Source organism: Saccoglossus kowalevskii, chromosome 12, assembly GCF_978046115.1.
Source record: "Saccoglossus kowalevskii chromosome 12, keSacKowa6.1, whole genome shotgun sequence".
Classification (NCBI taxonomy): Eukaryota; Metazoa; Hemichordata; class Enteropneusta; family Harrimaniidae; genus Saccoglossus; species Saccoglossus kowalevskii.
The window spans coordinates 33,060,980-33,077,364 of record NC_140652.1 but is presented as its reverse complement, the minus strand read 5'-3'; the positions used below and the strand labels follow the sequence as shown (position 1 = coordinate 33,077,364).

Here is a 16,385-nt window from a genome sequence, read left to right as displayed (position 1 = left end):
ACTTAATGTTTCATTTACCATGTAAATGCGTCATAGCACGCACCGAAGTGTTTGATTTAGTCGACAGTGAATACTAGTTTATAGAGGCAATTCTGCCAACTTGAGGCGGCGGCGGAATAGATTTAACTTGGAAGGCGAAGATGCTCTATAATGTACGAATCTTAGAATATGTTCAAACCAGCGACTGTTTCATACATATTTGGATTATTATTTAGGTAATTTATTAGTATTACACATCATTGTCCATTACAGTTCTCATTCAGTAATCGCTTACTTTACCACAGGCAAGGTTTATATTTCGAGATTAAAATGAATTGCCGTTCAGTTACAAAGATGTTTGCGATTTTTGTTCGGTTCGAGTACAATGATATTGTGTGGTTTCAATACAACAATAACACATAGTTCGCCACTATGCGTGCACTTTGTCGGTAGATAGTCGACCGGTTACATGACCTGTTTCTAGTCGTCTATTCTGATTGATGTACTGTCACACCAATTGCTAGAGCTCCCAATGTTACATCTCACAGCAAGTCCGATTGTGAAAATGAAGAAACAAGAAATCGTTAGCTATCCAATGAACAATGACGTTTTTTGTTTGCTTCTCGTATATAATCTACGACGAGGTCATTTTTATCAACAGAATATTACATAAATAATATTACATAAATATTTATTTTCAATGAACTAACATGTGTGCATATGATAATTAATTATAATTTAGCAATTCTTTGTAAAACTTATAATGCACTTACAATTGATATTTTCGAAGCCCTTTTTCACGGCCGCTCGTGAGGTTGTGACATATGAATCGCGCATTTATGTTTTATTTATTTGTTCCACGTTATTTTTATGGGTTTGAAGGTAAATGGCAATGAACCACATGAGTAAGATCGTTTTTATTTCAAGTATGTATTTTTATGTGTTATAAAATCAATAAAAACGGAACATGAGTCGAAGTATATTCTTTAAATATAATGAATACATGATGTAAATATATTGTATACATTTAAGTCTCCGGAATAATACTGCATGTATGTTACTGACTGTAAAATACTATATTTTTGCTGCAATTAATTTTCACTGAAAAGGCTTTTTTGGGTGTTTTGTATGGAATTTATTTTCACTGGTTTGATGAGTTGAATGTAAAATATAGGAAAAAGGGTATATTTGCTTGATTTTATTTTCACTGAATCAGCCCTTCAGCGAAAATAGCGAAAATAAATTCCAAGCGGAAATAAAGTATTTTACAGTAACTGGTGTTATTCCACATTGTCCACTTAACTTTCGTCTTTTCCAGAATCAATGTACGTATGTATAGTAATCTATCAGACGGGAAAACATCCATAAATAGATATTCCTGTAGATTCAATCCCTTCCTTCAAGAAAAATATATTAATTAACCTTTATTCTCGATGCCATTTTTAGTCCCTGTTCGGACGCAGTCCGAAAACGGGAACTTATGGATTGACCTCTGTGCATCCGTGCGTCCTTGTGCCCGTGCTTTCGTGCGTGCGTGCGTGCGTCCGATCCTATATCTTAGACATGCCTGGACCGATTACATTCAAACTTCACACATACAGCATACATAATATTATACATATGTACATCAATTTGTTTCACGTTCTGATTCAAAATGGACAAATGGCGGCAATTTTTGTGCTGAAACCATCATCAAAAATCAAATGTGTGTGGCATTTACGAATTGATTTTGTTCAAACTTGTACATACATTAGACATTATGGAGTCCGGTGGCATGTTGTTTGTTTTTCAGATCAGATTCAAAATGGCTGACTGATGGGCATTTTGTTTCAATGAATGCGCTTCTATCTCTCAGGCTGACATGATGCTTTGACCAAATTTTATTCAAAATGACCGATTTTGTTTTAATTGATTTTGTTCCAGAACAATATCTCTCAATACGGACAAGTTCTCGTTTGACGATCAGATACAAGATGTCAATGATTATAAACAAAACTATATACTAGTATATTAAATTCGATAACTAACGGGGACTGTGTCATGAATGACTTGTGATTTCTTGTTAATGTTCTTCTGTAACGTTCTGGGAATGTTAGTCCTGTTTAATCAAATACACTTGAAAAGAAATCTTTTCTAGTGTCTCTGGTTTAGTATGATAGATGAATAGATACATTTCGACATTTACTATCAATGCTACTCTATAAAATTTTATATGAGACCCATAAATCTCGCGCATGCGTGGCGCGACGACTACCGCCCTTTAATCTGATAGATGACTAATACATTTCGCATTTGCTATTAATGCTACTCTATAAAATTTTATAAAATTGTTCGTTGTCAAGTATGAACGTACGCTGTCGAGCTACATTGATTTGTTACATAAGCCTTTGTTTTACAGCGGACGAAGTCGGTGTGCTGCCCTCAACGGCATATGTTTGAATGGTATTTGAGATACTAGTACGACACGAGCGACTCGAGTTGAAGTATTTGTAGCGCGGCTTCTGAGAGGCTGGAATTAAAAACAATCATTGGTATATATACCCCTGTGCTATCTGCTCTCAATGTTGATATGTATTTAAATACACCATTCTTCTGGGGGATTTATGGTGCAGCCATTTTAGTCTGACGTGACATGGAGCAATGCAATGATATTTTGTAGGTTGCCATGGCAATTATATTCTTTGGATGGCTTATTTCTATAGAATCATCAGGTTCTTAGAAGTAACGCTCGACCATTATTTTGTGTCATTGCACATACATGTGTCTTCTCACTTAAGGCAGAGATACAGGTTCGTGGGCACTTGGGAGTGAAATTTTTTTTTTGCTTTCTATTATGCAAAAGGTCTTGACTATAGACTGTTGAAATTTTGTAGAATTGTGAATAGTGGAACATACTCAAAAAACGATTTTAAAATATAGATAACAAGTGCAAAATTATCTCTTTTGAATGCTTAGCAAGATTTAACATGGCTGTACATAAATAATAAAAAAAAACATGGTGAAAAAAGAAATGACGGGATCTCCATATTATGCACTGTATTTAACTTTTTACAAAACGATAATACATTTAAATTTGAAACTGTAACAGCCATTTTAACTATGAGCATTAGCAAACTTCTTATTGGGTGAATTGTTATGCAAATTAGCAATTATCTCAGCTTCTTTTTAGTGCACATTCCAGAACTTTAAAAAAAATAGCTCCTAGACGCTTTGACCTTTTGTTTAAGTTGAAATTTTGATTTTCACAAATGGTTGACAATGTGTTTATCTTCAAAACGCCGTCGGGGAATTGTTTTTAGTTGAATAGTGTTACAGCAATCGTACAGACAACTAGCCTGGGTGTTAATTTATGCATAAACTTGAAGTAGTGAAATTTGAGCTGCTGCCCTGCAAAATTGACAACTGGTAGACAGTTTTCAAGACGGCACTTTCTTCATTGTACCTATAAACCAATTTTGACAGAAACAGAAGCATGGTTTAGAAGCTATTTTTTTTAAATCACTTTTGACCAAAAAAGCACATTTTTGTACATATGTCAAACTACAGTGTCCATAAAAATAAAATTCTAACAAAACTTCAAAATTCATACAATAAGCTTTCCGAAAATATATAGTTTTGTGGACAAGGGAGGTCATCTTGGTTTCCTAATTAACTAATTAAAATACCTGTCAGGTAAACTGCATCTCTACCTTAAAATCTATTATATTTATGCTGCCGGGGTTCATATTTACTTATCCATCACCGGAAGTGAGTTGCAACCCGCACATTGTTGAATCGCGTGTCTGACGTCTGCACGTTTGTTTATTGCCCTTGTCACTGTTATGCTGTGTGACTAGTAACGACAGAGAAACTATTTTGAAGGGATGTTATTTATAACATACCCACAGTCCCTGGACTGTGACATACCGTAGTTTTAAAATGACGTCACTGTAGCGTTGTGCAATGTTTTTAATTATTCAGACAGTCGTTGACAAACAGTAAGCAGATATTAACATTGACAGCCGTATTTATAACGACTGCGGCGTTACTACTAGTACTAGTAGTTTGCACTTACTGTAACCGTTTATAAACTCGCTCAATAGTAATACTTATATGCTTTGTTGCCTGTTGTCCTTGAAACTATTTTTAAAATTCACCTCAATTTATAATTCATGTCTTGCAGTTGCATTAACATTACAATTTTCATTACAGCAATTTTGTTATGTTTATATTCATGATTTTTCGACATATGACTGGCTACTGTTAAGGACTATTGCTTTGTTGGTTCTTTGTGTTTTCATCGACGACGTGTTCGTACTACATGTATATTTCGCAATTACCGTATAATACTGCTATATGTAACTAGTATTACTTCTTACGTGAAATAATTCCCCTTGAATATCATGGCGTGATGATGTACGTATCCTTACTGCTGTACTTAACGTATACTACTGTATTCTGTAACTCGCATTACTTCTTACCATGTAATTTTCCTTTTGCCCCGTTACGTCAAGAAATACGTACTCTTACTTTGTTAATTCGTGCATATTCCGATATCGAATACGTGTTCGTACTATAGTTCTCAATTAACGTATAATACTGTTATATGTAACTAGTATTACTTCTTACGTGAAATAATTCCCCTTGAATGTCATGACGTAATGATGTACGTATCTTTACTGCTGTAGTTAGCGTATACTACTGTATACTGTAACCCACATTACTTCCCGTCAAGAAATACGTACTCTTACTTTGTTAATTCGCGCATAAGACTATAATATGTTATTAGTTTGACCATGAGGTACTATTAACTTATAGTAATGTAATGATATTCATCATATTCTAATATATTGTCTAATATAATAGGTTAAAGGGATGTAGTCGTCCTGCCGCGTCCTGTTCGATATGGGACTCATAGCGACGTACGCAACGCGTGTAATATACATTGTTTATTTACATGAAATTCGAACACGCGCTGCGCAACGACCACCGCGCTTTAAAATAGCTAATATCGGCTTTTCACATTAACATTGAATATATATTTTTTCCTTCCAATAACTACGCATAACACAATATAATTCAGTCCAATGCAGTCTGTTTATTTCACTGCAAGCATAAGTGTTATATGTTGATACATACTTGAATTTGCTGGCATAAACCCGTTTTTAAAATGAAATTAGCCAATCACATTGTAATTAGTAATAGTCTTTCAGTTCATGACATTAACCAACACGCGCTAGTGCCAAGCCGGTTGGTCCGAGTATGTGTATGGTATGATGGAATAAATGGTGTACTTCAGGAAACCTAATGACTCATCTATATATTTTTTTCACAGGAAAACATCTATACAATTAGATTTCTTAAAGCTCGTGAAACATTGTTACCTACTGATGCTTTAACCAATGAAAAGGGTTGGATTTTAATCCAATTATTAAAAACAATAGTTGTAAAAACAATTTATATGGGTAACTACCCTCCAATTGCCAGTATTGTCAGCGAAGTAGTTGAGAAAATATTACTGAATGTACTTAGTAACACACTCGAACCAGTTGGAGTTTAATAAAACGAAATAAGGGACTGATCAATGTATTTAATGTGCTTGTAATGATTTGAGGCTATGAAGTTTAGTTTAGTTATTTGCATAATGATATTGATACATTGTATGGAACATCTCGTGAGTATTTTAGACTCAGTTCCAGGCCTAGCAGTTGAGCAATAAACACCTTGGCTACAAGTGCTCCTTTCCAGTGCAATATTCTCCGCCCGAATTTGGTGACCAATACTCACTTGGTTCACTCTACTTTGAGAAGTCTGTTCTCAGTTTACAGTGCTTAAAAAGTTTAAAGAGGGCTGTCTGGCAACGAATTATTGAAAGGCTGGTAGTATATTCAGAAGATGTGTGTTTGATAGGGAGATGTTTACTCCAATGGGTGTGGTGTATCCAATGAGTTAGATAGAGGATCATGGCGTTCTTATTAACCAAAATATTATGCTGACGAAATGTTCTACCAATAAAATGCCTAACCATATAGACATCTAAAAGATTTTGTAATTGTCATGACAATAATAAACCCTATTAAAGCTATTATCATTAAATTGAGATCCCTTAATTTAGAGAGTCTTTGTATTGAAAAGTTAGGTTAGGAAGTTCGTGTATACTTTGGGCGTTGTATCTCCAGCAATCTGTCAGATGATGCCGAGATTTACAGAGAGTGTCAGCAACTGTTGGTACAGGGTAATATTCTTTTGCGTAAATTTCATATCAGATCACCTATTATTCTTCTCATGCCGTGTTACGTCTCACTGCTATGTCAAAGTAACAACGCAAATTTAGTGAATTTAGGTAATAATGTTCATTTTGCGGACGGGGATAGGTCAAAACTGTCAACAATCGAGTTCCAGTCTTATATATTCCTTGGCACTGTGTTGTGCTATTCAAACTAGCAATGCGAAAAATGATAACAGGTGAATCATTGAATACTATAGGCTCTAATAATATGCATAATATCGGTCTCAAGGATGTACTAGAAAGTGGCGTTTTCGTTTTCAGACACCACAAAGATCAAGTAGATATTAACAACTAATGCACAAACGGCACAATTAATGCTAAAATGCATATCAGAAAATTGCTTGTAGTAACCATAGCTACAGAATCAGTAATTGGCGCGGAGTCGGATGGAGTAGGCGATGCGCATTCGGGCGGAGTAGTCAGAGGACACGTCAGATTCAGTAGAATGGGAATATATTCATTCCAAAAAGCAGTACCATCAGCTCGTAGATTTTCTCTCACGTTATCTACGGTCATATTCGGTTCGAATCGCATGTAGTTATAGAAAGTGTTATCATACAGTGGCCATTGGACCGGCACGGCAACAGGCAGATTGGGATTTCTGTGAAAAATAAAAAAATTATTAACGAGTAAATATATTTATATAGTTTGTGGAATTATGTGAATAAAAGGAGAGTCGCCTGAAAAATATTCTAATTCGTGCGAATTTGTAGACCACGATAACCGTACGTAAACTACATTTCGACAATGACATGTTAACTTAATGAAAGGCATGTACAATTTACTTCCGCATTCGATTACCAGAATGCCTTCGGGAATTTCCGGAGAATTCAAGGAACGATCAGGTCACGCCATGCAAGAAAACATTATGGTGGGAATAGACCATTTTATGTACACTGCGAGAATCACGCGTTATGCGTGAAATCGAACGTAAAAACAGGACAAACAAAGGTCATAGCGTCGTAGTGGCGTCAAACATCGCGTGGGATTCGACAAACGCGAAAGTATTTTGGGGACATTTCCATGCTTAATAATGTGCTGTCCACATTTGACGATAGGCAATTTCGATTAAGTAAGGGTATTCGGAAGCAATACTGTAAAGGGGGTAATTATTCACTGGGTTTTAATTTAGCTTATTTCGCTGACTGGAAAATGCGCTAAATTAAAACCCAGTGAATATGTAAAATTTAGCATAGAACACATTATCTAAATGACGAAACCGTGAATTTAAAACCCACGAATATGCCTGAAATGGTAAATCAGTGAAATTTAAACCCAGTGAAAATTAGTCATTTTACAGTATTCCTCTGTCGAAGATCGGCCGGTCGGTGTGAGCTACGAAATAAGGAAATTCGAGTTCAAAATCAAATCGTTCGATTTTTGCGGCAGACGTTCGACGCGCGTCTTTCATGCATCTTGCGAGATCTCGCAATTGTACGGAAAATCACCTATTGCTTTGCATCGAGAGTTTGCGTATAATTGAAAACATTCAACGAAGATAATGATGAATCTCTTAACATCCACCGTTTTCCACAGACCCTAGTAATAATTTTACATCGTAAATTCTGGTGGTATGTAAATTTTATTGTAAATAAACGTGCTATGGAATTCAATGACGATGCAACTCATTTCGCAATTTTAATTCCACCTAAAATGACGTGCTAACTAACTTAATGAATACTGATAAAACTTGTAATTTTGATCGGTAAGTCCCGGTTGCGTCAGTTTACTTAGTTTTGTAGGGACATTTAGGACAAATGTGGATATACTACTGCAATAGTCTGCTGTATGGTGCCCTGTTGTCTTATCGACAGACGGTCCAAAATATGGCCAGCTAGGTGAATTTTAAGTCTTTAAATGCCATCCTTTCTGCAAAAAATGCACTTTGTACGTGGTTAGCGTTTTTCTATAAAATCCTAAATTTTGCATCAATTTCCAATTTTTAACAGATATTGACAAAGTTTCGAATAAAATGCCAACTAGTGCCCTCCTGCAATTTACTCGACTGTGACCGAAACTGTGGGCTTGCCTTTGTAAACCCATACTTTTTCGTGGTGTTTCTATTACTACTCTTCTCTTAAAAAAGTGTTTTTACGGTCTATTATTATATAGTTTTAAGGTCAGCACATTTCGTCCACATGTTTTATCAAATTATATATTACGTCAATTTGAAATATTCATGTATGCAAATTAAGAATCACTTATTGTGGCACATGGTGATAAGGTACAATTGAAAGTCCTGTAATGAGCGCTAAAAACGCAAAGGCTCATGGGTAGACGTATTTTTGTAAACAAGGACAAGCTATGGACGTCTGCGGCGTGTGCATGCGCAGGTGAACTTTGAAGACTTAGTGACTTACCCTGACTTAGCAAAGTTTGTCCAGTATCTGGACATGTCTAAACTGAGCTGTTTTTCATCCGCGGATACAGACATGTTTTCAAATGAACCAATACCAGCCATTATCACGTGCCCGAAAGTGAATGGTATTTCAATGGCGTGCGCAGCACCGTCAATGTAATCAGGACCGTTATAGAAACTTGGACGGTAGTCAAAATAGTAGTGATATGTGTTGGTTTCTGGTGGGCTTGGTGGAATGAGAGTGCGCCTCGAGTGTTCACGTAACTGTGCTACAGCTGGGGAAATGAAAGTCAGTTCGTTGAAAAAGTTTTTAAGTCTATCTAAACGTACTTCGTCGTCATCTGTTTGATACCATGCTGTGTATTTATGGTACGAAGCGTCTGATATCAAGGGTTCGTTATGGTCAAAAAAGGCCTCAACTTCTACTGTTATCATTGCTCTGAACATGACGTCATTGATCATTCCATCGTCTAATTGGTCCACATTTGCTGCTATTAACGAAGCTTCCCAACTGTTTGTACCCGCCATATAATCGTATTCTTTGAACTTTTCAGATTCGTACATTAATTCAATATCTGGGATGATGTCGCCATCTTCAACTGGGGTAGTTACAATAGTTGATTGCTGCTGGGCGTACAATAACTCTTCCCAGGTCAAATCACGCAGACACTCAATTAGTAGGTAATGGTCGGTCAGATCGGGGTTCTCTGTTGTGTTACAGTTGGCAGTGTATCCAACGTTATAAGCAAACTCTGTTGCTCGTTCAATTGGTATGATGAACCCTGGGTGAAACACACCACTCTGTGAGATGACGCGATGAAATAAATTAGCAGCTTTCGGGGAATGGGCTAAAATACCGGTACTGATGCCCCCAGCCGATTCGCCAAAGATTGTCACCTGAGTAGGGTCACCACCAAAATTGGCAATATTTTCTTGAACCCATTGTAGTGACATAATTTGGTCATGAAGGCCGAAATTTCCTGGAGAATATTTGTCACCGGTGCTCAAAAAACCGAATGTTCCAAGGCGGTAATTGATGGTTACGACAATTACGCCGTGCGCTCCAGCCAGAAACGTACTTTCATACAGCATACCTTGACCGAAATTGAACCCTCCACCGTGAATCCATACCATAACTGGATACGTGTTTGCCGGCTGTAGGGTATGGCCAGGTAAGTAGATATTCAAGAGAAGACAGTCTTCAGATATGTCGTTATTCGGGAGTAGCTTCTGCATCCAATCGGGTACTGAGAAATACTGAGGACAAGATGGACCAAACACTGTGGCGTCATAGATTTCGGGCGACCATGGTTTGATCTCAACTGGCAATTCGAAACGCAAGTCTCCGACTGGCGGCTCGGCATATTTTATTCCACGAAAATACGTCACATTTGAATATTCCTGTTTGGTGTCTGAGTAGACCCCTCGAACCTGTCCATATTTGGTGTCAGCAATTGGTTCGCTAGAGACAAGAAAACCGAAAGACACTATTGTAACAAGTGTGACAAACATTTTGCCGCAAGTCAGCATCGGTAATGCTTGCATTGGGGACACACAGCTACTGGGCAAAGCAACAAGGAAATGTAATCAGTATACAGATACGGATCTTATCGTACAAAGTTAAACAAATGTATCACTCGGCTTCAGTACAGCTATCTATTGTCAAGTAAGCGTTCAGGCATCCGTTAATCTGAATCAATGTAAGTACCTTGGGTATTCAGACATCAGAGGCCAGTAAACCACGAGCTGACGTCATCCCCAAGAAATACACTAGGTGAATCTAATATAAGAATTTATAAAAATGATCCTGTGACCTCCTTTGACCAAATATCTGGCTCTCACTCGAGAAACAATAAAGCGATATTGGTTTGAATACCATGAGCGATGAAGTATCGGGTACAACTACGTGTGTTACTTCATATATGTATTGTCGAGTACACCGATGAATAATTCATTCAAGTACACTGAATGTATTCCTGAGACTGATTATAGAGATATGTTACTCTGATCGAATACGTAGATGTATCACTAGGCTCGAATACATTGAATATATCACTTGAGTAAAGTAATCTATTACTAGGTTCCAGTAAAAGAATGTATTACTAGGCTCGAGAAAAGTAATGTATTACTAGGTCACAGTGAAGTGGTGTATTACTTAGTTCAAGTAAATTGGTGTAATGTATTACTCGGTCGCAGTAAAGTAATGTATTACTTAGTTCGAGTAAAGTCATATATTACTAGGTTCGAGTAAAGAAGTGTATTACTTAGTTCGAGTAAACTGGTGTAATGTATTACAAGGTTCGAGTAAACTAATGTATTACTAGTTCGAGTAAACTGGTGTAATGTATTACGAGGTCGCAGTAAAGTAATGTATTACTTAGTTCGAGTAAAGTAATGGATTACTAGGTTCGAGTAAAGAAGTGTATTACTTAGTTCGAGTAAACTGGTGTAATGTATTACTTGGTTCGAGTAAAGTAATGCATTACTTGGTTCGAGTAAAGAAGTGTATTACTTTGTTCGAGTAAACTGGTGTAATGTATTACTTGGTTCGAGTAAAGTAATGTATTACTAGGTCGCAGTAAAGTAGTGTATTACTTAGTTCCAGTAAACTGGTATAATGTATTACTGGGTCGCAGTAAAGTAATGTAATACTTAGTTCGAGTAAAGTAATGTATTACTAGGTTCGAGTAAAGAAGTGTATTACTTAGTTCGAGTAAACTGGTGTAATGTATTACTTGGTTCGAATAAAGTAATGTATTTCTTAGTTCGAGTAAAGTAATGTATTACTAGGTCGCAGTAAAGTAATGTATTACTTGGTTCGAGTAAATTAATGTATTACTTGGTTCGAGTAAAGAAGTGTATTACTTAGTTCGAGTAAACTGGTGTAATGTATTACCAGGTTCGGTTAAAGTAATGTATTACTTGGTTCGAGTAAAGTAATGTATTACTTGGTTCGAGTAAAGTAGTGAATTACTTAGTTCGAGTGAACTGGTATAATGTATTACAAGGTTCGGGTAAAGTAATGTATTACTTAGTTCGAGTGAACTGGTGTAATGTATTACAAGGTTCGGGTAAAGTAATGTATTACTTGGGTCGATTATAGTGATTTAGTTCGGTCCCACTGTAGCAATAGAACTGCAGAGCTATTATTTGTATTTCTGTTATCTATCTTTGAAGGTTATCAAGACATTTCTAAACACATTATCGCGTTATAGTTTTAAAGGACAAGATAGCATAGTCGATATGCGGCGCGATTATCATGCCAATCTACTGCTATCAGTTACTGACTGTAGTAACGAGAATTTTGTTGTTCATTGGATATCTCTGTCAATAACGTGGTTAATAAGAACGTGCGGTCGAATGAGACGGACAAATGTCTTCGAAAACTGGCAGTTAGTACATCAATCGGTCCAGGGCGCATCACAGTACACATATTGAGCATTGTTTCTCGAAATACCACATGTTATCTCCGGTTTAGCCACGAATTATCTCTAATTACTACGTGACTAATTTGCATGGTTATGTTGTGCTTGCGATACTTGCGATATTATGGGATGAAAAAAATAATTGCCCTGAAATATATTAAAAGCACGATTACAATAATAATATGATAATATGATAATACCGATCTCAAAGATGTACGAGAATTTAACGTGAAAGGGGAAACTTTGTTTTCAGCTCGGCGTCAGTTTTTCTTTTAAAAATCCCCAGGTTGAAGTAAATATTAACAACTAATAAACAGCACAATTAACGTTAAAATGCATATTGGGAAATTGCTTGTCGTAACCATAGCCACAGAATCAGTGATTGGCGCGGAGTCGTGTGGAGTAGGCGATGCGCATTCAGGTGGAGTAGTCGATGGACACGTCAAATTCACTAGAGTGGGAACATATTCGATCCAAAATGCAGTACCATCAGCTCGTAGGTTTTCTCTCACGTTATTGGCGCTCATATTCGGTTCAAATCGCATGTAGGTATAGAGAGTGTTATCATACAGTGGCCATTGGACCGGCACGGCAACAGGCTGGTTGGGATCTCTATGAAAAATAAAACATTTGTATATGGGTAATTATATATTCACGTAGTTTAAAGAGATTACGTAAATCAGTGCAGAGCCGCCTGGAGTATTCTAATTCGCACAATGGATCTTTGAATGTTCATGGCAAGTGTTTAGAAGTAATATGTGACGTGTGTTTACGTCACTTAATACAAAAAATAGGGTCAAATAGGGGCATTTTAGACAACTGGCTTTTGGGGTACGGACTGCTTCTTCTCAAAAGACTCCGTGATATCAAATAAGATAAGTGACTTACCCTGACTTGGCAAAGTTCGTCCAGTATCTGGACATGTCTAAACTGAGCAGTTTTTCATCCGCAGGCGCAGTCATGTTTCCAAATGGGCCGATACCCGTCATCATGAGGAGTCCAAATGTGAACGGTATTTCAGTGGCGTGCGCAGCACCGTCAATGTAATCAGGACCTGTGTAGAAACTTGGACGGTGGTCGAAATAGTAGTGATATGTGTTGGTTTCTGGTGGGCTTGGAGGAATGAGAGTGCGCCTCGAGTGTTCACGTAACTGTGCTACAGTTGGAGCTAGGAAAGCCAGTTCGTTGAAGAAGTTTTTAAATCTATCTAAACGAACTTCATCGTCATCTGTTTGATACCATGCTGTGTATTTGTGGTACGAAGCGTCTGATATTAAATGTTCGTTGTTCTCAAATATGACTTGCACTGCTACCCTTATCATTGCCCTGAATATGACGTCATTCATCTTTCCATCGTCAAACTGGTCCACATTTGCAACTAATAACGAAGCTTCCCAGCTGTTTGTCCCTGCCAAGTAATCGTATTCTTTGAACTTATCAGTCGCGGGCTTTGGTTCGATACCTGGAATTATGTCTCCATCTACAACGGGGAAGGGTACAATAATCGATTCAGACTGGGCGTACAATAACTGCTCCCAGGTCAAATCACGCAGACACTCAATCAGTAGGTAATGGTCGGTCAGATCGGGGTTATCTGTTGTGTTACAGTTGGCAGTGTAACCAACGTTGTAAGCAAACTGTGTTGCCCGCTCAGTGGATATCATTAATCCCCGGTGGTACACGCCACTTTGTGAGATGACGCGATGAAATAAATCTACAGCTGCGGGGGAGTGAGATAAAATACTGGTACAAGCACCTCCAGACGACTCACCAAAGATCGTCACCTGAGTAGGGTCACCACCAAAATTGGCAATATTTTCTTGAACCCATTGTAGTGACATAATTTGGTCATGGAGACCAAAATTTCCAGGACAATATTCGTCACCGGTGCTCAAAAAACCGAATGTTCCAAGGCGATAATTGATGGTTACGACGATTACGTCATGCAATCCAGCCAGAGCAGTACTCTCATACAGCATACCTTGTCCAATATTGAATGCTCCGCCGTGGATCCATACCATAACTGGATACGTGTTTGCCGGCTGTAGGTTATGACCAGGTACGTAGATATTCAAGAGAAGACAGTCTTCAGAAATATCGTTGTTCGGGAGTAGCTTTTGCATCCAATCGGGTACTGAGAAATACTGTGGACAAGATGGACCAAACACTGTTGCATCATATATGTCGGGTGACCATGGTTTGATCTCAACTGGCAATTCGAAACGCAAGTCTCCTACGGGGGGCTCGGCATATTTTATTCCACGAAAATACGTCACTTTCAGCCCTTCCTGACCGGTATCCGAGTAGACCCCTCGAACCTGTCCATATTTGGTGTCAGCAATCGGGTTACCAGAGACATGAAATCCAAAAAATACTATTGTAACGAATCTGACGAACATTTTTCCTCAGGACGCTACCGCTCATATCTCTTTGGAGAGGCACAGCTACTGGCATTGGCCAAGAGATATAATAGTATATAGATACGAATCTTATCTTGGCAGTAGGGCACAGTTGAACATTTCTTACTCAATAGTAATAAGAATTGTGGTCCATGTATACAACTGGTCCGCTACATGAAAGTTAGTCGGCTGCTTGAAAATTGCTTCGCTTCATGAAAATCGGTCGGCTACTTTGAAAATCGGTCGGCTACTTGAAAATTGCTCGACTACATGAAAATGGCTCCGCCACGATGTCCGAACAATTCAGCGTCCCGTGAAAAAGACATGGTCGTAGTTCTACATTATTCATTGTATTTTGCTACATTTCGGAGGGGAACAATTGCTATTAAAACACGGTGGTCGTCGCGCAGCACGTGTTCGAATTTCATGTACTAAATAAACAATGTATTTTACACGCGTTGTATACGTCGCTATGAGTCCATATCGAACAGGACGCGGCACGACGACCACCGCCCTTTAACTGCTCAATCGAAACAGCCATTAGACTGACAATGAGTTTGAACTACGACTGATCCATGACAAAGCGAACAGAAAATTAGAAACTATGCAATTTACTTGCTTATGTTTATGGAGAGTGAGAACAGTTTTCGAGTAGGGAGGAACATCGGAGCAACCAGTGAGTCGAGTGTAACAGAAGCTCGATTGGTGACAAGGGAACTTGCATCCTGTCAAAAGGACCGCTATCAATTCAGTCCCATCACAATGCCATCACCCTGGACCCGTTCTAGTCAGATAATAGATCAGTTATTGATCGGACGTTGTGAACAGAAAAAACAAAACTTTTAAGCGTTTCTTGGTAACGATTGCCGTACGTACCTACATACGTGACTATACCAACTTATGAAGCTAACAGCACAGACAACAGTTCTCCAATCTCCGTAGAAACACTGATCACACCAGTTATCAGCAATAAAACGTGAATTTTTTTGTTAATGAGATTTCTCGGTCACGTGGTCAATATGATCGTGCGATCTGATGAAACTGGCAGATGTCTTCGAAACAGACAGTTGGGAAAATCAATTATATCAAAGAAATATCGATGGAGCCTAAATACATACATGCCCGTAAATATATTTCGATGTTATTATCTCATATTTTAGTGCAGTACATGTCCACGGGTGTTTACGTCTGTCGAGATCTCGTTAAGAGTTAGCAAACCACTTAAATTTTACCCTCCCAACCCCCTCCGTTAAATGTTCATGGAACATACATAGATTGTTTATTTTGTATTATTTTTTTCTGTTTCATGTAGTTGTCAGTATTCTTTGCAATGTATTTACACGGCAGTTGTTACCATACAGTACTCACAGATGATACCAGAAACTTATTATTGTTAATGTAATTATTATATAAATGTTCATCACGTCCATATTTACATATTCAACACCGGAAGTGAATTGCAACCCGCACATTGTCGAATCGCGTGTCTATTGTATTCACGTGTCTCCTTGCTGTATCTATTTTCCTTGACACCATTGTAATACTTTTTAAATATAAACAGTAAAAGACATATTGAACGACTGTGGCGTTCAAGTTATTTCGCAAAGTCTTTCTGAGTAAGTAAGTTTTGATTACGTCATTTCTATTTTCCAGTAAGGTCTCGTAAACTCGTAATTATTGCCTATTATGAACTAAGTTTGCGGTGTCACTTAGCTGTACTGTCTGTTTTTGTGACAGCTACTTATATATTGTGTGGTGTATGTTCTACAACTTGGCTTTGTTGTTTGTTTTCGTGATATGTACCATGTAGTTACATTTCAATTCAATTTTGATTAATGTCATTTTTGTTCAGGTGAAGTTTATATCAAAACAACGCGATATGACTGGCTGCTTTTATGGACTATTAGTTTACTGTTGCCTGATGATGTCAACGTCTACATGTCCATTCTATGGTA

General features: G+C 37.7%; 2 protein-coding genes across 2 annotated transcripts; both read right to left on the bottom strand.

Annotated features, from left to right (window-relative positions):
* Window positions 1–6,538: 6,538 nt before the first annotated feature.
* On the bottom strand, window positions 6,539–10,118 carry LOC100371351 (liver carboxylesterase 1F-like). Its single transcript, XM_085506050.1, has 2 exons — window positions 8,608–10,118; window positions 6,539–6,848 (listed from the first exon to the last, which is right to left on the bottom strand). Exons 1-2 carry the CDS (start codon window positions 10,116–10,118, stop codon window positions 6,539–6,541), a joined length of 1,821 nt encoding a protein of 606 aa, XP_085362176.1.
* Window positions 10,119–12,153: 2,035 nt separating this feature from the next.
* On the bottom strand, window positions 12,154–14,067 carry LOC102804643 (neuroligin-4, X-linked-like). Its single transcript, XM_006812234.3, has 2 exons — window positions 12,920–14,067; window positions 12,154–12,643 (listed from the first exon to the last, which is right to left on the bottom strand). The coding sequence occupies exons 1-2, from the start codon at window positions 14,050–14,052 to the stop codon at window positions 12,331–12,333; spliced, it is 1,446 nt and encodes a 481-aa protein (XP_006812297.3). The 5' UTR covers window positions 14,053–14,067; the 3' UTR covers window positions 12,154–12,330.
* Window positions 14,068–16,385: the final 2,318 nt, after the last annotated feature.